At 33.5% G+C, this 23,720-nt stretch overlaps 1 protein-coding gene and 1 pseudogene across 4 annotated transcripts in view; both read left to right on the forward strand.

Moving 5' to 3' along the window:
• Window positions 1-13,795, forward strand: part of LOC132727132 (probable replication factor C subunit 1) — a 54,363-nt gene extending 40,568 nt beyond the window's left edge. For all 4 annotated transcript variants that reach the window (XM_060712541.1, XM_060712543.1, XM_060712544.1 and 1 more), the window contains exons 2-6: window positions 4,378-4,562; window positions 8,920-9,246; window positions 11,483-11,522; window positions 12,490-12,552; window positions 13,120-13,795. In XM_060712541.1, the coding sequence (XP_060568524.1) occupies window positions 4,378-4,562; window positions 8,920-9,246; window positions 11,483-11,522; window positions 12,490-12,552; window positions 13,120-13,795 (1,291 nt within the window). The remainder of the gene's footprint in view (window positions 1-4,377; window positions 4,563-8,919; window positions 9,247-11,482; window positions 11,523-12,489; window positions 12,553-13,119) is intronic.
• A 32-nt stretch (window positions 13,796-13,827) lies between these two features.
• LOC132727134 (probable replication factor C subunit 1) lies at window positions 13,828-23,408 on the forward strand (annotated as a pseudogene).
• Window positions 23,409-23,720: the final 312 nt, after the last annotated feature.

A 23,720-nucleotide genomic window follows, 5' to 3' on the forward strand; every position in this document is an offset into this window, starting at 1 on the left:
AATGCAGGGATAAGGTTTGAAGAAGAAAAAAAATGAAAGAAATAAAAGAGCGCAATGTCGCCATTGATAAATGGAGTGTTGAAAGAATGAGAGAAGTTACTGAGTTTGTACAAAGTCTTCATCAAAGTGCTGAAAGCACTCTGCATCAGAACGGAGCATTAAGGCGTACAAGCACGCAATTTTGTAAAAGTGGCGTGGGAACATTCACTCGTGCAAGCACGAGATTTTGTGAAAGCATTACTTCAAGAAAACGCAAAACAGGAATAATTCCAATGAGTATAAATGGAAGTGGTGTAAACTATACTGGATATTTGTTTCACTTAAAGTATGTCTTACTGTCGTATTACTGAAATTCCCATTTCTAAAATACCCATTTGTCACATTACTGAAAGTCCAGTTTGTCACATTACTGAAAGTCTCATTTCTAAAAGTCCCAATAATTACATTACTGAAAATCCAATTTGTCGCATTACTTAAAGTCCCATTTCTAAAAAAAGCCCAATTGCTAAAAGTTCCATTTGTCGCATTTCCGAAAAATCCGTTTCTAAAATTCCAATTTGTCACATTACTGAAAATCTTATTTATCAAATATCTGAAATATCATTTTTCGCATTACTGAAAGTCCCATGTGTCACATTTCTAATAGTCCAATTTGTCACACTACCGAAAGTCGAAAAATTTCTAAAAGTATAGTTTATCACAATACTGAAAGTGTCATTTGTAACATAACTGAAATCTCTATTTGTCACATTACTGTAAGTCACATAACTGAAAGTCCTATTTATAGCATTACTGAAAGTACCATTTGATTTGTCACATTGTCACATAACTGAAAGTCCCATTTATCACATTACTAATAGTCCTATTTGTCACATTACTGAAAGTGCCATTTGTCACATTACTGAAAGTCCAATTTGCCACATTACTGAAAGTCCCATTTGTCACATTACTGAAAATCCTATTTGTCACATTACTGATAGTCCAATTTGTCACATTACTGATAGTCCCATTTGTCACATTACTGAAAATCTCATGTATCACATTACTGAAAATCCCATTTATCACATTACTGAAAATGCCATTTGCCGCATTACTGAAAGTCCCATTTGTCACATTACTGATAGTCCCATTTGTCACATAACTGAAAATCCCATTTTTCACATTACTGAAAGTCCAATTTGTCACATTACTTAAAATCCCATTTATGACATTACTGAAAGTCCCATTTGTCACATTACTGAAAGTCCCATTTGTCACATTACTGAAAGTCCCATTTGTCGCATTACTGAAATAGACATTTGCCAAATAACTGAAAGTCACATTTGTCATATTACTTAAAGTCCTATTTGTCTCAGTAATGAAATTCCCATTTGTCACATTACTGATAGTTCCATTTGTCACATTACTGATAGTCCCATTTGTCGCATTCCTGAAAGTGCCATTTGTCGCATTACTGAAAGTCCCATTTGTCACATTACTGAAAGTCCCATTTGTCACATTACTGATAGTCCTATTTGTCACATTACTGAAAGTCCCATTTGTCGCATTACTGAAAGTGCCATTTGTCGCATTACTGAAAGTCCTATTTGTCTCATTACTGAAAGTCCCATTTGTAACATTAGTGATAGTCCCATTTGTAACATTACTGATAGTCCCATTTGTCGCATTACTGAAAGTGCCATTCGTCGCATTACTGAAAGTCCTATTTGTCTCATTATTGAAAGTCCTATTTGTAACATAACTGAAAGTCCCTTTTCAATATAAGATACTAACTAGGCCTTATATTATACAGAATGGACATATTTCTCATTTCCAATACTAATTCCTTTCTGGAAATTTATGTCTCAAAAAGCGCAGATTAGTGGATGCAATATCAGACCAACTTGTGAATTGGCATTTTAGAATTGAAAATTTTGTGTTATTTGTGACTTGGCATATAAAAAAAGTAAATTTTTAGTGTAAATTACGACTTGGCATCTCAAAATTGATAATTCATGGTAAATTGTGACTTGACATGCTTAATTTGATCTTTTTATTTAAATTATGAGTTGGCATACTGATGTCGATTATTCGTGTAAATTGCGACTTTGTTTGTTAAAGCTGTTCTTTATGTGCAAAACGTGACTTGGCTTGTTGAAACTGATCTTTTTATGTCAATTATGACTTTGTTTTTAAAGTTGATCTTTTATTTGTGTATCATGACTTGGCATCTTTAAGTACATCTGTTTGTGTAAGATGTGACTTGGTATGTTTGTTTAAGATGGTCCTTTTATATAAATCGTGAATTGTTATGATAAAGTTGATCTCTTTTTTGTAAATTGTAATTTGTCATGTTAAAATTGATTTTATTTTTTTTGTAAATTGTGTCTTTTCATGTTAAAGTTGATCTTTTTGTGTAAATCGGGACTTGACATGTTTACTTCATTTGTTTGTTTAATTGTGAGTTGGCATCCAAATGTCGATCTTTTGTGTAAATTGCGACTTGGCATGTCAAACCTGTTCTTTTTGTGTAAATTGTGACTTGGCATGTTGAATTACTAGAGCTGTTCTTTATGAGTAAGATATGAGTTTGCATGTTTGCTTTTATGTAAACCGTGACTTGGTGTATTAAATTTGATGCAAATAGTGACTCGGCGTGTTAAAGCTGATAGTTTGTGTAAATTGTGACTTTGCATGTTAAAGTTGATCTTTTTGTGCAAATTGTGACTTGGCATGTTAAAGTTGATCTTTTTGTGTAAATTGTGACTTAGCATGTTGAATTACTTAAGCTGTTCTTTATGAGTAAAATATGATTTGGCATGTTTGTTTTATGTAAACCGTGAATTGGTGTATTAAATTTGATGCAAATAGTGACTTGGCATGTTAAAGTTGATCTTTTTATGTAAATTGTGACTTGGCATGTTAAAGTTGATCTTTTTGTGTAAATTGTGACTTGGCATGTTAAAGTTGATCTTTTTGTGTAAATTGTGACTTGGAATGTTAAAGTTGATCTTTTTATGAAAATTGTGACTTGCATGTTAAAGCTGATCTTTTTATGTAAATTATGACTTGGCATGTTAAAGTTTATCATTTTATGTATATTGTGACTTGGCATGTTAAAGTTGGCATGTTTAAGCTGATCTTTTTATGTAAATTGTGTCTGAACATGTCGGGGCACGATGAAGTATTTTTTTGTGTGTAACTTATCAAGTTTTTTTGCTATATTTTGCATTCTCTTTATATATGCCACAATATAATGCTTCTCATTAAACATTTAAGTGTAGTCTCAATTAAGTTTGAAATAGATGTATGTAGCTGTAAATTCTCTATTGTGATCTTATTTTGACGCAAAAATTTGTAGTATATACATGTATTAGGCTTACAGTTAGTTTGTGGCTTTAATAGTTTCGAAAAGAAATTCATACTGTTAAGAAATCAACAGTTTTTAACTGATTGATTTTATTTTCACTATAGATAAATAAACGGTGTGTGCATTATAATATAATGTCATTACAAATGGTGGTTCAAACCTGTCGGGGTTCTTTTCATGATTGCGTGGCATCAATATTATCATAATTATAACTAAATAATAATTCCGATGCCAAAACTTTGAAATATTCGATTTTATCTGACAGTTAATTTAAACGATTTGAAAGAGCTTAAACAAATACATTATACAACTTGATATGCTTTTTGTAGAAGTTGACCTTGTTATGATGGTGTCGAAAACAGTATTTAATAATTTACTATTTTAATTCTTTTTAATTAAAATGAAAAAAAGGGGTGTTCTTGTATATTGTTTTAAAATACAGTATGTATTAAATTAATATAATTTAAAAAACATGTCTTCTTGGGGAATACGAAAAGAAGTGATTGTTGCCGAAACCGGCATTTTGATTTTTTCATTCAATGTTTGATTTTGCTATGGAAGTCCGTCTTGGGATTTAACACTTCATTAAAGCGATAGAAAAGCATCATTTTTCATTTTCAAAATTATACTGCGGACTCGATAAATAGTATATGATAAATGCAAACCACAAAAATCGGTCAAAAAAGGTTTTACGGACAAAATTATAGTGATATTTTGCAGAACTTTAATCTGTATTATTTTTTCAGGTATTATCTATATTTTGCGGGAATTATGCGATATTAAGAATGCAAGCCTGTTATGAAATTCAATATACCGGTCAACGAGTATGATTTGTAATTATAAATAGTCGAAAACTAAAATCGGACAATGTACATAGCCAGTTGTCTCAGTAATATATAACATGTATACGTAAAATATTTCAAACAAAGTTAGAAAACAATGTCGTCATTCTTTATTATTGTTCAATTATACTGCTTTCAATACGTATAAAAGATGTGATCATTACCTTATATTACTTGTTTTTTCAGGTCAATAGACAATGATAAGGTCCTCAGAGGTCAACCAATTGATCCCCGTCGAGGGAAGTTTCAGACCGACACAGCGCGTGCCAAACATGCACAGTTCATGAACCAAGACAAACAAGATGGCCGACCAAAAGCAGCAGATAAAGGGAGACGACTCCAGTCACTTCCTTCGAAAAAAGAATCTCATGGTAAGAATTCTGTACCTGCTCACATCATTTTCTCAAATGTCCTTTTTACGAATATTCTTTTTCAAATGCATTTGAAGAAAGTTGACCTAGTTGTTATGGTAGTTGTCTCTCAAACCAGTGATCTTGGTCGCAAGATATACTCTGTAACAAGCATTGTGCTCTCATTTTGTATCAGCACCTGTCATTTGCAGGAAGCAGACTGGAGGGGTTTCAAAAAAGCTCTAAGGTTTCATCACTATCAAACTAAGGACTCAAACAATATACAAATATATAAAAAGTAATAATATAATTATATTATCAAAAGAGTACAACGATATCATTTTTTCCCAGGACAATAATTTTCGTACTTTTCGTGCACAGGTCATTCCACAAATGTATTGTCTTAAACATAGTCCACATAATGTTTATTTTGACAAAACTACGGAATTTCATTCACGTGATATAATTTAAATTCACAGTAACATGTTATTTGAAACAACATTCGTCCCGTTTTGAAAGGAACGAGCTTGCTGTGTCGTAGGAACGAGTTAATATCTTGTTCCCGCGACATAGCTATCTCGTTCCCACATGTAAATTTAGCATTACAATTCTAATTTGGTCCGTGACAATTTTTACAGGAAGGCGGAGAAAAAGAGGTAATTTTAAGACATTTTAGAATACCTGCATTAGACACTGGCATTTCATTATTTTATATTGGTATTTGGATTATAACACGGGCGTAGTTTTCTTTCTGTATTAAAGTAAAGTATGTGGAATTTAGTCAATTTACTACTAAATTCTACTGGTATGTCAGAGTTAAACCCGGCTTACAAATACATCTGTAAAGGTATTTGCTCTAAAGTGAAATGTACCTCAATGTAAATGAATAGTAAAACAGCCACGATATGAGAATGAAACCTTTAAGTGGGGCTGTACAGACATACGTTCGAGAAGATAATGCGTACAAATTGCGTACACATTCGTCACACATACATATGATGGGTCACACTTTTTTGAAAAAGCCGTTCTATGCCACCGCCCCCGACCCCTAACAAACACACGAATCAAAACGATTTATTCCCATGTCAAACAATAAATAGAAAAACATGGTAATAGCTCTGAATGAACTTAATTATGAAAGCTAAACTTACTACAAAACCGAAAGTAAAGGCAATTTCAGATAAAACACATGATTTAAAGGAAGGATTTGTTGGGGGTTTTTTTGGGTCTTTTTATTTGTTTTTTTTTGCTATGATCGTTGGGATCCCTCGGGGTAAAACACAAAAATGAATCATTGACATATTTCAATGTTGATTTTTGGGAAATCAAAGGCACTGATAATGATAAGCCGTATTAATCATCATTCAATATTTTGTCAATCTTATAATGGGGGAATTCTAAATACAAAAAATTCCCATGAAGATTTTCTTTCTAAAAATGTAAGTTTTTTAAAATTTTTAAATGTGGTTTTGGGGGAGCACAAAAAATTTTAAATAAAGGTAAACATATTTCATGATGCCCTTAAACATGCAATCTTTTTATATCTGTTTATTTTAGCACCTGTTTAAAAAAAGAAAGTCAATGGTGCGCTTGTTTTTTATGTCCGTTCACCCTTCAGTCTGTCTGTAACTGGTCAATAAGTTAATTATGCATGAAAATGTTTACAAATGAATTGACAGATTTACTGCTCAGTCAATGTGCTATGTACGAAAAAGCAATGGGGACATTTTAACTTAGTGTATTCCCTCATTCATCTTCGTGAATTGAAAATTTTCACCTTCGTGACTTCACGATTTTACTAGTTCAACTTCACAAATTCACGATTTTAATTTGAAGTTCATGATTTCACGATTTGAACTTCACGAATACATCACGTGAATTCGCGATTTGAACTTCACGAATTCAAACTGAGATCTTTTTGGATATTATCTGCATTTCTAGGTCAAGGACTTTTACTTTGACGCGCATAACATAGAATGATTTAATAAATTGTTAACATGAGCATTAAGGGGATGGGGGAATTAGTTGACAGAACAAAAAAATCAAAAGATTACAAAATAGAAAGTGGTTAACGAAAGTTTTAAGCCACAATTTTTGACGTTTTCATACACATTAATCTGTAACAGTGGTAGGACTGTGCATGTACTTTTCGAATTTGTATCTGTCTAAAATGAAGTTCAACACTGTTTATGCTTATATCAGGAACTGAATTGATTTTAATAATCTTAAAATTTATAATTTCATTATTGTTATATTTCAATACAAACCAAGTACTTTCATTCTTCGTTTTTTGTATTTCTTAAGCATACGAAGGATATATAATTAACTATACCACGGTGTGCCAACTTTCTATCCAGCGCTGACTTTCATTTTTGTTACCACAATTCTGACTTTTGACGACCTCAACTTGATATACATTTTGAAATATAGATAAAACTTCTTTAAATTTGTCACAAAAATAACCGTGTTCTTTTTCATTATATCTTGTGTGATCGACATAAAATGTAATTATACTTTAATTTTCAATATATGGTCTATACCCAAAGTCAATAATTTATCGGGGGGAAATTGTTAGGTATAAATAGCACTTGATAAAATGTAAATAGCGCGTTGACGAGCGCAAATAGTTTTACGAAATACAAAAAATAATTACAAGAATAAAGAAGGGCAAATATTCAATAGAAAATGATTTGAATAAACAGAAAATAATTTCATTCTTTCTTAACGTTAAATCTACCAGGAAGAACTTTAATAGAGACTTTAAGTGACTTATAGACAGGGAAATAAAGAAATGGTTTAAAGATACACGCACGTGTTTGAAATCAAATTTCAGTTAACGTATTCAAAATCAATGCGACCTGATGAAATCCTAATCCTTCTGAATTTCACGAATGGACTTTTCGAGCTTCCTTTTTTTTTTGGGGGGGGGGGGTCCATTTATAGAATTTGGGGACATCTAGTCGGTGAGCCAACTGTGTAGCGTCTTATCAGACTGCATGCTCTGCAGGCTGGCCGGCCTTTATATTTGTGGCCGAGGATTATACCCGTCCGTTCCAGCAGATTAAGGGTTAAAGAGTACCAAATTCAATATTAAATCATAGACTTCAAATATAGGTTTATAGACTCACAAATATCTAAATATTCGATTTTGCACTTTCCATTACAACAATGAAAGTATAGATATTTAATAAAGATATTTTTTTTGCAAGCATATTTTGTCTGTAAATACGAAAAACCACCAATTTAATCAGTTTACAAATTTTCTACGGAGGAGCTAATCATCTTGGTATAATATGAAGTAAAGTTTGTCACATTTTTGTATTTAGAAGAGGTTTTGGGCTCTAATTCCTCATTTTAGAATTGTACTAATTGTTCAATTGCACATAACCCGTCACTGATATCAAAATATTCTTTTTCTTATTCAACCCCTCTCCCTCCCAAATGGAAATAATTTTAGGTAAAAATGCTAGAATACAAGTACATATGAGTCGCGTCATGACAAAACCAACATAGTCCTCCGCGCAGTCTGATCAGGATCCATGCTGTTCGCTATCAGTTTCTCTACTTGTAATAGGGTTTTTAAGCGAACAGCATGGACCCTGATCAGGCTGCGCGGATGCGCAGGCTGGTCTGGATCCATGCTGGTCGCAAACGCATTATGTTGGTTTTGTCATGACACGGCTCATATAATTTTGAATTACTTTATAATTCAGTAGACGTCAGTATGAAAATTCTAGTCTTCTAAGTACGGTTTATTCATTAATCAACATTTTTAAATTATTTAGATAGTGAAAGGGGGCTTTACATTAATAGGTCTAGTCTTCGTTATATCACCAACTCTGTTATTAGATTTCGTAACTAATATGAAATCCATTTAAGTAAATGAGCCCAAAGTAAAAGAACTGGACCAAAGGAGCTATTTAGGTATATTATTCTAGTGATAATAGCTTTCGTTTAACTTCCTTCATTATCTTTATGGGGTTGATTTGGTTAAATGTACAATATGATGGAAAAAAGTTTTTTTTTTGTAGATTTATATATACGTAAGAATGTGATATAGCCGTATAGGCTTTTTTTTCACGGGTCACTCATTTTCGTAGTTTTCGTCGGTTGACCTTTTAGGTCGAAAGAAATTTCATTTCGGCCGCTGTAAGCATTTCTTTATTTGCATTTTACATTTTTTCAAACATAGACAAGAATTTAAGAAACAAAAAAATGCCTTTTGAATCCAAGTCACGAAATCTCAAACCCAAGAAATTAAGTGAATTCACAGTATTATCTCAAACTCTAGCATGTCAAGTTTATATATGTACTTGTAGACAGTTCCACTTATAGTTTACAACAAGTTGAACGATTGAATATTTTTGCATGGTTGCAGTTTCAGAGACTGAAGAACGCCCGGTGATCTCAGCTCCATCTAAAGACCAAGGTAAAATGGACGGACCAATGCCGAAAATAAACACTCTGGTACCAAATGATAGTAAAGCAAGCGCATCAAACACTTTCCAGCCTGGTACCAGTAAATCTAATACGACATCCGTTTCGCCGGCAAAATCAACGGAACCAACAGTGTCGCCAACAAAACCTAAGGACCCTATTATCAGTCCGAGAAAAGTAGTGCCAGAAAATAAACCGGCGGAATCTGCGGTGAAGACAGACATTGAAAAACAGAAGGATACTCGTCGTTCGGAGACAAAAGTAACAGGTAATGAATTTAGAAACTTCTGTTTTGTTATAAGATTATTAAGTAAACTTACAGAATGACGGCTTGAAAGGCAGATCCTTTGCTGGGATAACAGCCCTATTCACGGCTACTTCCTTCTCATATAGTCTCAGGTTATTGTACATTAAGGTTCTCATTTGCCGCCGTACAGTGATCTAATTTGACTCAAAATCACATCTTTGACTAATAATCTGTGGAAATTGCATGAAGTTAAATTATGACCGCTTTATACTTAAAGGGCATGACTAGTTACACGTTAGTTTAAACATATTCATTTAATACTTTACATACTTTACTTTACATATTTTACATTTCATATGTATTAAATGATTACATAAATTGAAAGGGAATAGAACGAAAGAAAACTTATAATATGACATGTTCGCGGTCCGTACTCGACAGGGAAAGCTGCTTCTTTGCAGGAAAGGGCGGATGAACCCTCATTAAGCACTCACTGACGTTTTCAACCTCACACTTGTTAATGGGGGGGGGGGGCATCTTTAAGAGCACCTGGGGTCCACCTTCACCAGTAAAGCTGGAAAGTCGACAGAATATCCAAATGGTAAATTTATATTGTCTTTATAAATATTTGAAATTCTTATGGAAAATGTTCGCATTGTAGACCAATCCACCTTTAGATCACAAACTTCAAATCATTTGACCCTGACCGCTTTGGGTTCGAAACCCCGTAAGGTACTTTTGATTTTTTTAATGCTTCTAACTTACAAAAAGTCGGTGTATCTACTCATGCCTGAAATAATGCACGGGAGTACCTTAAGGGTACCTGAGGTCATCCTCCGCCAGTAAAGCATAGAAAGTCACCGTATGACTTTAACAGTGTCGATGTGACTTGAAATCAATCAATCAATCAATCAATCAACCAATCAATATATCAATCAATATATCAATCAATCATTTAAACAAAAAAAAAACAAAAAAAAAAGAAACAAACAAACACAAACAGATACTTTCTAACGGAATGTCCCTCTCTTTTCATTGAGTGCCTGTTCATGTTTATCTTAACTGACAGTCAGTTGAGCCGAACTGGGGTAATTACAAAAACAACCTTTATCTCTATAATTGATATTTTAAAAGTGTCCTTCCTTTTTATTCTTCAATGTAAATTCATTATTTAGTAATTTTAATTATCCAGCGAGTGTAATTTTCTTTTATACTGTAACCATGGTCTTCCGATGATAATAGTTCAATAATAGCAATGTTAAACGTATTTTTGTCACATAGCGGAGCTCAAATTTCTATAAATACAACGCAGTTCTCTAAGTTTAGTTTTAACTTGTTTTCGAATATTTGAGCAAACAATTTTTTGTTTATTTACATTATATTGTGTGTTATAGATTAATAGCAGTGTAAATGATAATCAGTCTACAGATATCTCTAAATTATTTTAAATTAAAATGAACTAATTTGATCTTAGTTGACAAAGGAGTTATTTTAAGATGAACGATTAACTTTACTTTAGTTTTATAGATGTCGCGCGTTATAAAGAATAAACACGTCGTTCGCATGACAGATTCGGATGTTTGATATCATTTTGAAATATTTAAAAACATAGCAATGTAAACAATTTTATTATCATTTGTGCATATTAGCGATATTGCAAGGTCCTTTATGTTTGAAGCTGTATCGAAATAACAGTTGTGAACTGGAATCAAAATCTTTTTGTACTCATTTGGATATAACATATTTTTTTAGGCTTTTCTAAAATACAACATTCGCGTAAATTAGTTTGTTTGTTTATTTACTTGATTAATTGAGGATAACGAAACATGGATTAAAAGATGACGAAGAAGAAATATATTGTGGTTTAATAGTGAATAGTGATTATTCCTTACTTGTAAAACGTATATGAGTTTTTTAATTTCACTACTTGATTTAAAGAATCATTTCCACAGTGTATCAGCGCCATATTCCTATTCGGAGGCTTTAAGACGCTAATCGAGTTGTTAGCTTACTAAGTGAAAAAAATAACTTGATAAAAATACTATTTTACTAATTAAAATGGATAAAGGTAACAAGCACGGCACCGATTCCGGTAGGAGGGTTGGATATAACGTAAATAAAGTCAGATTTAGGAAACCGTTCGGGGGATTACACCATACGATGAGTGCTGGCCGGATGTCCAATATGTCTATGGAAATATTTAATGATGTTATTAAAATTGAAGAAGAGATTGAATCTATGAGCGTTCGATTTTCAGGTGTTGCCGGACGTACGACCAAAGACGAAGATACTGTCAGGTCAGTATAAACTTTTAATTCAGCGTCACGACAAAACCAATATAGTGCGTTTGCGACCAGCAGGGATCCAGACCAGCCTGCGCATCCGCGCAGTCTGATCAGGATCCATGCTGTTCGCTATCAGTTTCTCTACTTGTTATCCTGATCAGACTGCGCGGATGCGTAGGCTAGTCTTGATCAATGCTTGTCGCAAACGCACTATGTTGGTTTTGTCGTGACGCGGCTCAAATATTAAAGCCAGATCTTCACATCTTTAAAGCAGCATGTCTCCGGATTCATGCTTAATTTCACGAAAATTTTGAAAATGAATTTTAAGGTAAAATATTGTGAAATGAACAAAGAAAAAAAAATTACACATTGTAAGTAGCACTTACAATACACTTAAACTATAAGAAAGAAGTCCAAATATGTAAAAATGCCCCTAACTGCTTAGTTACGCAGTAGAAATATGGTGAACAGTTATTGCAAAATCAGTTACTATAATTAATTGAACATAACATGTTAATTATAACTTGAATCTTGAAGGGTTTTACTTTTCGTACAAGTTATTTTGACATGTAGTCAACGAAAAAATATGAGCGTCTTTGAAGTTTTGGTTAAATGTTTTCATATTTTCAACTTAACGTTATGTAAAGGGAAGCAACTAATATTATTATTTTAATCGTTCTCAGTAGGAGTTATCGGCTACAAAAAATTAAAAGCCAATGTTAAAGAGTTCATGACTATGAAATTGATAATTATTTCTAAATAATAACCTTTGATATTGTAGCATATTTGTTGCAAATAAAAATATAGACATAACATTCCGAGAGGGTTCAAAGACAATGAACTTAAACATTATATTTCTGAAGTTGTCATAGTATGAGAGTTTAAAAAAGATTATGAATTTAAATTGTTATATTTCTGAGACAGTATTATTATATTTCACAAATATATACATGTATCATGAACTTTTACTATTTTGCAGGATTACTAAGAACACAGTACCAACAAGTCAGAATCGTTCTGAAGGAAGTCCAACAAAGTTAAAGTAAGATAGTTCTTTTCAACTTTCCCTCACGGTACTTGTCCGCTATCGGACTCGTGCCAGTATTTAGCCTTCTATATTCGTCAAACAATTTTGTAGAGAAATTTATGATGACTAAAATTAATGAAACTGCTGTACCTCCATGATGTCACGGGTTGAATATAATACCTATAGTAACACATTTCGACTGCATATGTCACATAAATCACGAAAATTATCGACAAATTGTAATCACGAAATCGATCGACAAAAAGTAATCACAGAAATTGGTCGAGAAATAGTTTTCATGAAAACTGTTAACAAATTTTCGAAAAACCTATTTACATGTGTGTCTGATGTTTTTACTTCAAACCATAAGTTACCAAAACATTCCGAATATTTTGAATTGTTTCTTTTCGCAAATTAAAAATATTGATATCAGTTAACGATAGAGGACTTGTTAGGGCCATTCGTGGCGAGTGCTTATATATATTTATAAATGATTTATATAAAAGCATTAAAGTGTCAAAGAAATAAGCCACATACTTAATATAAACTCGAAAAACATATATAAACAATTTTTTTTTCCAGGGACGGAAAACATAAACTTCCGGCGGATGATCATGGACCGGCATACCCGAGTCCGAAGCCGGCCAATGACGCAAAGCCATCCGTCACCGGAGCGTCCAAGAATGATCCGAATTTTAATTACTATGCATCAGAGACTCAAAAAGCCTTAGGCGGTCAGAACGTTGTTGAAAATTCTCCTCGAGTTCCGTCAGAAAAAAGTTCCAAAACCGATAAATCTTGGGTTACAATTAAAACAAAAAACACCCAAAGTAGTCAGCCCTCAGGCCCCGTAAAGTCAAGAACCACTGTCGAGTTCTCTCAAAATTCCTCAATAGCAAATAGTGACAAAAAGCGTCGCGAAGTAACTATAGTTGATCCAAAATATGTCCGGAGAATGAATCAAAGTGGTGATGATGACGGCGAACCGTTCATGCATGAATATGAATTTAGTCATAACCAAATTAAGCACCATAAAGACTTTAAAGATATGACGGACGAAGAAAAGATAAATTATTTTCAGGAAACATTACACATGAAACCTGACCAAATAAGAGAATTGACCTTTCATCCAAAGGTCAATGAGCAAAAGATGATTCACCATGCATATACAGGCATTGACACCGTAAACTGGCAATCTGGACGATTAAAGTCCGGAAACGTCCAAAATCAAAGAGATACAGTGTGTATAAAAAAGTAACTACCGTTCCCCGGCTAAAAGAAAAAGTTTTTATGTTAAGTCAGTTGCAAGGAAAGGTTTATAGACATATCAATAAAGTGTATGACAGTTCGCCACGAGACGCTCGCGAAAAACAATTCTACGAAAAACTTGCCCAAATTCAAATTGAAGATATGCAGCATCGTTACGAGATGCTCGCGGAACGTGAACGAAGACAGTTAGAAGCCAAATATAGACAAAGAGAGCAGTTGAGACGCGTAAGACGTAAATTCGAGGACGATGCATGGAGAACGGTTTATGACGCAATACGTGACGTCAAAAGTTGTTGAAGCAGGAAATTAGTAATCGAGAGGAATATGGGTTACCAAATCACCTTCATGATGGCCGTAGTAGGAACCCTTACGCCTGTTCAAAAAGCGAATTCAAAAAGAAAGCCCGATTTGTTTTTACCCAAGACGCATGCAAAAAACTAATCAAAAGAAATACGCATCCATATTTAAATACAACGCTGGTCCAGTTCCAAAAGTAGGGGGTAAACCCTTGAAGTTTGAAGGTTTCGACACTGTGTATCTAGACACTGAAGATGAGAACGGTAAATATTATCTTATTCTCCTTTATTCATTTTGAATATCAGGTCTTTAAAATAGGAAAAATAATCAAGTTATTCAATGAACTTTTTAAACTCTTTTTTATTTTTGGCAATTTAACATGTAACCTGCTGCAAGCGGAAGTGATTACACTTTGCCAACAGTAAATGACCAAGCCAGCCTGCGCTTTTTTTGCAGTTACGTAAAGCTGTATTGAACCGGATTTTTTTTTAAATTGGGGTTCAACAAGGCGCTATACAAAAAACAACGCATGCTATTGTTATTATTATTATTATTTATTAAAAGAAATTTATATTGTCAGATATTTTATTGCGTAATATAACAAACACACGTCATTTTGGGTTTTCTAGAAAAAATAAGCAATATATATTTATTATATACTTATTTATATATCAGATATGGAGGTTACTACGCCAGGTTTGTTTGATTAATATTTTCATATTTTCTTTCTTATTGTGCCTCTCTTTGGACTTTGGTTATGTGAGTAGAGCTATTAACACTTAGCATGTCGATATACCTTAGTGACCAGTGCAGACCAAGATCTGATTCAACCGGCATGTCCGTGGCGTTTGATCGTTGGTCTTGGTACTCTTCGTATTTCAATTATTACTTTTGAGCCGCATCACGACAAAACCAACGGAATGGGTTGCGACCAGGCATGGATCCAGACCAGCCTGCCGCATTCGCGCAGTCTGATCAGGATCCATGCTGTTCGCTTACAAACCCTATAGCAAGTAGATTGAAACTGATAGCGAAACAGCATGGAATCCTGATCAGACTGCGCGGGATGCGCAGGCTGGTCTGGATCCATGCTGGTCGCAAAAACCCATTTCGTTTTGGTTTTTGTCTGACGCAGCTCAAATGGCTAAATACCACGCTTACTTTTGAAAGGCAACGTTTTTATATTGTTACTTTGGCTTTTAATGTTGATGTGATGCTATTAAAGAAAATTTTAGTGACTTGTATTAATACCATTAAAATAATAGCCTGAAATAAGAACAAGAAGACTCTTATATTATCGGAGATTTACCTTTTAACTCTTAGGCTAGAATCTTGGGTGTAAGCTTTACTTTGAACTAACCGCTTTAATTTTTAACTGGCCCCTGTTTTGAATAATTTTTAACTGAAAAGTTTCTATGGAAATTTAGGTATCGGTTTAGTATTTTCTTACTAAGCATTTAATACATACAAAATTAAAGTTGGTTCAACTTAGGGTTGGTCGACCAATTTAATGTAGTTTATGCTTACTAATTTAAAACACTAAGCAATTAGTGTTTTTTAATTAAAACTGTCGATTTACTAGACTGATTTAATTAGCCAATTTACCAAAGTAAATCTATTAGAATTTTAATTTGGGGAATACTGCAAGTCTATTTGAATTAGAAAAAATTTCGTGCCGCACCACTTAATTAATTTGTGTGCACGACTAAGTTACTCGTGGCCACGACATTAGTAATCTCGTGCGCACGAGATATATAAAAACGCACACTTGTCACTAAGTGCCACCATAAGATTACAATAGAAAATATTTCCATATTCATCCTTATTAAACTTGATCGAGTGAAAAACATAATTTAATTGACCTATTACAGATCTCAAAAGTGGGTAAACGACATTAAGTGAAATTATATATATGTTCATAATTATGCAAATTTTCAAACATCGAAGAATTTGTAAAAATATGTACTGCAAATATTTGTGGCATATTATATGTAATCATTAAAACATATGCATTCATTTCTTATTGTAAAATTTTGACTTAAACTTTATAGAAAATAATCTTTTTATTACTTCCTTTATTTACATGAAAATTACATTCGGTAATATCTTTATAAATAATGATTTTTTGGAACCTACAAATATTGATCAATCTCAATTGAGCATCCATATTTATGATTTAAAATCATAAAAATTGTGTTGCAGGATCTTTAAGCATCGTGTAGATACATTTTTTAAAGTTCAAATTCTATCAAGTTGAGTTGATTGTTTTATCGTTTCTTTGCTTTGTGTTTTTGGAGTTTACTAACTTTGAGATTATTAGTATGTATTGATTTTATAAATGGCCCTATAGAGTTATATTAATTCTAGTATTAGCTGACCAATATTTTTAAAAAACGATAAACTTGATGGCGTACTAACATTTTACTACTTTATAGTTAAATAGAGAACAATTTTTAAATTGCTTAAGAGTAAAACAATTGTCACACACTCACTCCCAGAATTAAATCTTACTTCTTAACTTGGAGATTAATACATTATCTGGTTTTCTTAAGTATACAGTCAACTGATTGGCCTCTAATTAGAGATCTATATTAATTATAGATAGATAATATCGTAAAATGGTATATTTAAAATGATCTCTTAGTATTATTGTTTCATCTACCGTACATGCACACATGATGAAATTTTATACATATGTTGTTTAAAGCAAAAGAAAAGCAGAACAAACCTTTTATTGATAATGCATTATGCTTGTTGAAATAGGTTATTATAATTCAAGGGAGAGAACTTCTGACAAAGTTTAAACATTAGTTTATTTCTTATTATCTACCTTTAATACTTCTTTCTCCTTTTTGGTTTTCTTTTTTATCCTACGAACCGTTTAAGCTCACCTGTGCACAAAGTGCTCAGATAGGAGGTTTTGTGATGTATGATGCGTCGTTTGCCGTTTTTGTCATTGGGGGGAATCGTTTATTTCCTTTATCTCTCAAATCACAACTTGACAAGGTGAATTTTGACCAATCTTCAGAATGCGAGATGTTCTTCAATATATGTTATACGAGTGTTTCTTGACTGGCACATGTGTCTGTCACAGGAGATAAATAAATGAAAGATAAAATCTTTTTTGTAAAATAATATCTGCTTCTTATATACACAAAGATGCACAAACCTTAGATAACTTGTGTCTGGTATGTCTTGTTGTAAAAGTAGTAACATAAATTCCTACCCTTTGAGTCAAAGTTGGTAAGGGGTCATCTGTGTTAAAAAAGTCTTTAAATCTTCTCCCCACAGACAATTAAATGCTTAAAGCTAGGATTTTTAAGTTTGTTGTCGTCAACCTTTTTTGGGGTCACATAAATATAAAAATACTCATCTTGTATGAAATTTTTTGGCATATTTTCCAACAATGTATCACAGGTGAGCGACAAATAGCTATGATTGCCTTCTTGTAAGAAAAGTAGCAGGTAACGGTACGATAGATTGGTGACACCTTACAAGCTCTTCATATCTTTTCAATAATATTTTTTTTAATTCTATATAAAGCATATTATTTTTTATATATATATTATTATATATACATAAATATTTAGGGGTAAAATCTATTACAATTTAGTACATTTGTTCGATAAAAAATAAACTAGATATTAAATGTATTGATATAGTAAATCTTTTGACTCTGTATATATATTTTTTTACATCAGTATATAAACAAGATATATAAAAGTACTGGTCAATTTCAAATGTTTAACGACACTTTTGCAGTCATTTTCTACTTCAAATCAAAATTAGTTCTTTTGGATATACCATACAGTATTTATTTCAACATTTTCAGGTAAGCCAACTAAGAAGAGACAAAATGTACAGGATCTTATGGAAGAGGCAAGACGCATTCTAGACCAATCAGGTAAATCGTCAATACACAACACTGTGTCTTTATGTTCTTATTCAAATGCGACTGATATATATTCATTAAATTAGAAATTAAATAGGCATATCCCCGGTTTGAAAGCTTGAAGTTTAAAATTTTAAATTTCAGGAACTCATAAAGGTCAAAAGATTCTTATGATTAGTAAAATATACATGTGAAAGAAATACATACTTTAAAAAACACGTTTTAATTAGGATCTTATGTTTTGACATTTACAAGTATTAATAAAGAGTTTTTCAACTATAGAAGTGTTCGTACAATTATGCCACAAATACGGAAGAGCATTAGTGCCAGGTGTATGCTTTTTATTAACTCGAAATTTCGAGTGACTGACTCGAAATTTCGACTTACTAACTCGAAATTTCGACTTACTAACTCGAAATTTTAACTTACTAACTCGAAATTTCGACTTTCTTACTCGAAATTTCGAGTTACTTACTTACTAACTCGAAATTTCGACTTACTAACTCGAAATTTCGAGTTACTTATCTCGAAATTTCGAGTTACTAACTCGAAATTTCGACTTACTAACTCGAAATTTCGACTTAGTAACTCGAAATTTCGACATACTAACTCGAAATTTCGACATACTAACCCAGCCAAAGTTATTAGTTAGATGGTATAAGATATAGTAGGGAGTGCCGTTGAACGACGGGTGCCTGGACAAAAACTATTGAAATTTAACTTAAACTTAGTAATGGCATGAACACACCCGACCTAAAAAATACAAGGCTTCCTTTAATTTGTTCGTTCAGGCGTTCTTAAAGACGTTGTATTGTATCCATCTGTTCGAACATATCTTTTCACTAATCATATGCTTCTCATCCCTGTAAAAAACCGATCCTATACTTCACGTGTGGGACATCTGTACGGAATGCCGTTAGGGCCATCACCTATGAATGTGTTGGTGAAAACGCGAAAGCACGATGATGAAAACGCGATGGTACGATGATGAAAACGCGAAATCACGAAACTACGATGGTGAAAACGCGACAGTACGATGATGAAAACACGATAGTTTATCGCGTTTTCATCATCGGAGTATCGTACTGTCGCGTTTTCATCATCGTACTTTCGCGTTTTCATCAGCGTGCTTTCGCGTTTTCACCATTGTAGTTTCGTGATTTCGCGTTTTCACCATCGTACTATCGACTATCGTGTTTCAGATCAACACATGCATAGGCAATGTCCCTAACGGCATTTCCGCTACATCTGAGGGAAATAAAAAGTATCGTGCTCGGCGTGGCCAAAGTGAGGGCGTGCTGAGGCCTTTGTCAAAAATTGTTGGACTGACTATATTTTCTTGTAAAATCGGATGCTTTATATTGTTCCAATTCCTTTTGTCCATATATATTAGGTAACAAAGTATCACTTTTATCAACTTTTATCTATACGCAATATGAATCAAGGTATTAGTAAATAATGAATAATGTTACAAAAACATTATAAGTATAAAGAAACGTGGCACAGACTAACTGGCGTATACACGTCATTTAAAACTTATCTAACACATGATATTGCACAGTTTACAATAGGGTGGTTTTGGACTTGTTTTTCTCCATATGATGGTTTTTATGTGTGCTTAAAGAAAAAGAAACACCCGGTTAACACTGAAATGTGGAAAGTGTGATTTTACATTCACCCTTCCCGCCACAAGAAAAAGCGACAGGAATGTTCATTATGTGTGGACATTGGACCCTATACAATTGTTACTCCGTTAAAAAATAAATATTAAAGGTTGCTCTGTCAATGTGCCCACAGCTACACACGTGAAACCAGAAAGTAATCTTGAATTCAATCCTTTTGCTTACACCGGCAACCAATGAAAAGTCGTGCAATGTAAGTCGAAATTTCGAGTTACTAAGTCGAAATTTCGAGTAAGTATGTCGAAATTTCGAGTTAGTAAGTCGAAATTTCGAGTTAGTAACTCGAAATTACGAGTTAGTAAGTCGAAATTTCGAGTAAGTAACTCGAAATTTCGAGATAAGTAAGTCGAAATTTCGAGTTAGTTACTCGAAATTTCGAGTTAGTAACTCGAAATTTCGAGTTAATAAAAAACATGCACCAGGCACTAATGCTCTTCCTTACACAAATGTGTGACAATCTTCATCATATTTTATTTGTTTTCATTTCTAACTAAAGTATCATTCCTAACTAAAGTAGATTTTACTGTTTACTCCTAGATGATGACACTGACTTAGAAGTCACGCCAAGAAAATCGCAGCCACCGGCACGTCGGAGCCGAGCTGAAAGACCTCAACACAGTCGTTCACGTAACGGCAGGCATATTCGAGATGACAAATCTTACAAATCATCCCAATCAAAAACGTCACAGGCTTCCCAGTCAACACGCTCCAAACCAATTCCACGAACTATGAAAGATCTTTTAAACCAGAGACGAAAATCAGAGGCTCCGGTTAATAGATATAAAGCTAGTAACTTCACTTCAATGAAAGCTGATTTATTGAAAGACAGTAACTTTTTGAATAAGAACGATAAATTAAAGAAACCACAGTCTGAATTACAAGATGTTGAAGTTTCAAGCAAACCTGAGCCAAACGAGAAACAATCAAGAGACAAAAGTCCAGAAAAGGAACCTACAATAGTTAAAACCGCAGATAAGCCATTTACCACAGATGCTAGTCCAGTCAAAACGACAACAACTGTAACAACAACCCAGGTTACTACAGTAAAAACAGAAACCACGGCCGCGGACACAAATGATACCGATGAAAAGAAAGAATGGAAAATTAAGGAAGGAAATGTGTTCCTGGACAATATGGAAACTCAAATGGCAATTGAAACCGCCCGTGACCACATAGATAATAGGAATTTACAAAAAGATGCACCTAGTCGCCTCTCTAATCACACAGATGTGAAATTACAAAATGGACATTCTCCCAAGAGCGTTGAAAAACCTGCAAGTCGTACACCATCGCGTATTAGTTTTAGAAATAAACAGGAACAATCCACGTCAAGTGAACAGCGCCGTCCGCCAAGGGCCCCCTCGAGGTCAAGTTTATTTACAACTGAGATTAAACCAATTAAGCCCCCCTCAAGAGCCCCCTCAAGAGTAAGTCTTAATCCAGTAAATGAAATCAAATCACAGGGAAAGAAAGAAAATGATGACAAAACCAATGTTCACACTGAGACGGTTTTTGTAACTGAAACTGTTACGGAAACAGTCAATGGCAGTTCATCAAATACTCAACAAAAATCTTCTCTTCCAGGATCTAAACAAAATGTTAGGCTTGACAGCCGTCGTAATTCTATTTCTTCTTTACATCCACACCCATTGAATGGATTCAAAGAAGGAAGTCGTCGAAATTCTATTATTTCCACTCAGAATCAAAAACATGTCAGCGGAAGAACAAGTGTCGTTGGCATAGCAACAAATAATGGACGCGTTTCGCCTGCAATTGAAAAGCAACGCCAACCTGCAAACAAAATTGAGAATGATGTAAATAGACAAAGCAAAACCACAGATAGGAAAACAAGTATTTCTGAAAAGACATCTGTATTGAATGGTGATGTGACTGTTAAAACAGTATCTAACAATATTCAAAGGAATGACAATGTGTCTACAGATAGTAAGCAAACAAATAACGACAATTCTCCTAAAAAAGTTATAACTAAATCAGTGAATGTATCAGAAGATGTCACTGAGAATGTGATTGATACACACAAAACTTCAGTATCTAAAAATAAACAAGTGCACAAGCCTGATATAACTGACAGAGGACGTAGTGTCGATAATTCCAATCGTTCAAATAACGACGCACGATCAGGAAATAAACCATCTGTTAATCATTCACCGGAAAGTAAAGATGTAAAAGAAAATCCAAAACACGGGGGAGAAATGCACAAGAAAGAGTCATCCAAGACGAAAAAGACACCAGCTGGTAGGCGGTCGCGATCACGGACACCTCAACGTAAACAGAGTATGAATGGAACAGGTGATATCAAAATGAATATGGATGAATATGAAAAGATGGGACATGACGGGAAAAGACCATCACGCCGCTCTGGATCAAAGGAAAGAAGCTCTAATGGCAGGAGGCGAAGGTCAACATCCGGTGGTCGAAAAGCATCTAAAGGCGGTAGAAAAAGATCAAGATCCAGTGAGAGAAAGAAATCAAAATCTAGATTTCCTGATATAAATAAACAGGATGGTAAATGGAAAATCACTGCTAGATCCCCGTCTCGAACTGTGGAAAGATCTGAAGATGTAAATGAGTACACTACTGAAAGAGTGATTACTCCTAAACCCTCAGGTACCAACCAATGGAAAGATTTGGTTGAGAAATATCTCAGGCAACCAAGCCCGAAGGTAGGGAGAACTGAGGACCGATCATTACTTGATTCTAACATTACTGATGACGATGATGATGACGATGATGAAATGGACATTTTTAAACGTGCCCAGATGAAGTACCAGCTCTCTGTCGGTCAAACGGATGACGAAGATTCGGACATGGACTAAAAAGCAATTTATGTTTACGAATTCGGCATTGATTTAGAGATGAACGAAATTAAGAGTTTTTAAGAACTGGTATTTGATAAGATTCCATTACCTATTTCTATGAAAAGTAAAATGATGCTAGTGAAACTGGTCTGTCTTTAAGAAAAAGTTAATCAAAGTTCTATTTTAATGACACGTATATGTCAATTGATCAGATACTCGTATTTGTTTAATGGACCATCACATTTTAATCGAAATTGCATTGCAGCATTTAAGACACATGTGCTAAATTGTTCAAAGTCGTTTATTGATTTTGTTGTAACTTCTTCCAGTTGCAGTGAAACTTCTCGCGAATTTTCTAAGAAAAAAATGTTATAACTATTTTCAGTCTTTGAAGCTGACAAAGGGATGTTATATATCATCATAATGTGCTTTGATTTTATACTTTCGTTATTTATCGACATGTATCCGTCATGTACATAATGACTGACACTGCCTGTGATATTTCCTTGTATTGGAATATATAGTTCCGTACTTTGCAGTTTATTTACATATGTTGACTTTTGTATATATGTGGAATTATATGGAATTTATATATCACTTCGTATGTACATAAATGTGATTAAATCCGAAGTGCTAACACAACAACTATTAATTGATCATACAAGACATTCACTATTCCTTTTTCGTTTTGATGTATGTATATAAACATAATTCTGTGAACCCACTTATGTTACTAGAAAAAAATATATTATTTATTTATGTAGTTTTGTTAGATATATTTATTTACATTTTTTTTTTGTCTCGATAAAATGTTATGTCTCACAAAATGTATGAAAATTAGAAATTTATTTTTAATGACAGAGCTATTAAGATACAAATATTTTTGATTATATGTTAAAATGAAAGTATGTAAAAGAATTCTTGTGGTTTTTACTTTACCTATCATTCCTCTGCAAGTCAACCATATATCAAATACCCTTTTTTGGACTTAATCATTATCTTGAAGCAATACACTCCTGTATTTAAATTCATTGTGTGATATTGAATAAATGAAAGCTGTTGATTAATGAGTCCTAATACCACCATGTTTATTCATTTCCGTGGTGACGATGAGGATAATGATGGTAAATGTGAAGATTATGATGTAAGCAATGAAGATGGGTGTGATGGTGATGATGATGATGATGATGATGATGATGATGATGATGATAAGTGACTATGTTT

Source organism: Ruditapes philippinarum, unplaced genomic scaffold (genome assembly GCF_026571515.1).
Source record: "Ruditapes philippinarum isolate M1 unplaced genomic scaffold, ASM2657151v2 ctg1758_1_1_1_1, whole genome shotgun sequence".
NCBI lineage: Eukaryota > Metazoa > Mollusca > Bivalvia > Venerida > Veneridae > Ruditapes > Ruditapes philippinarum.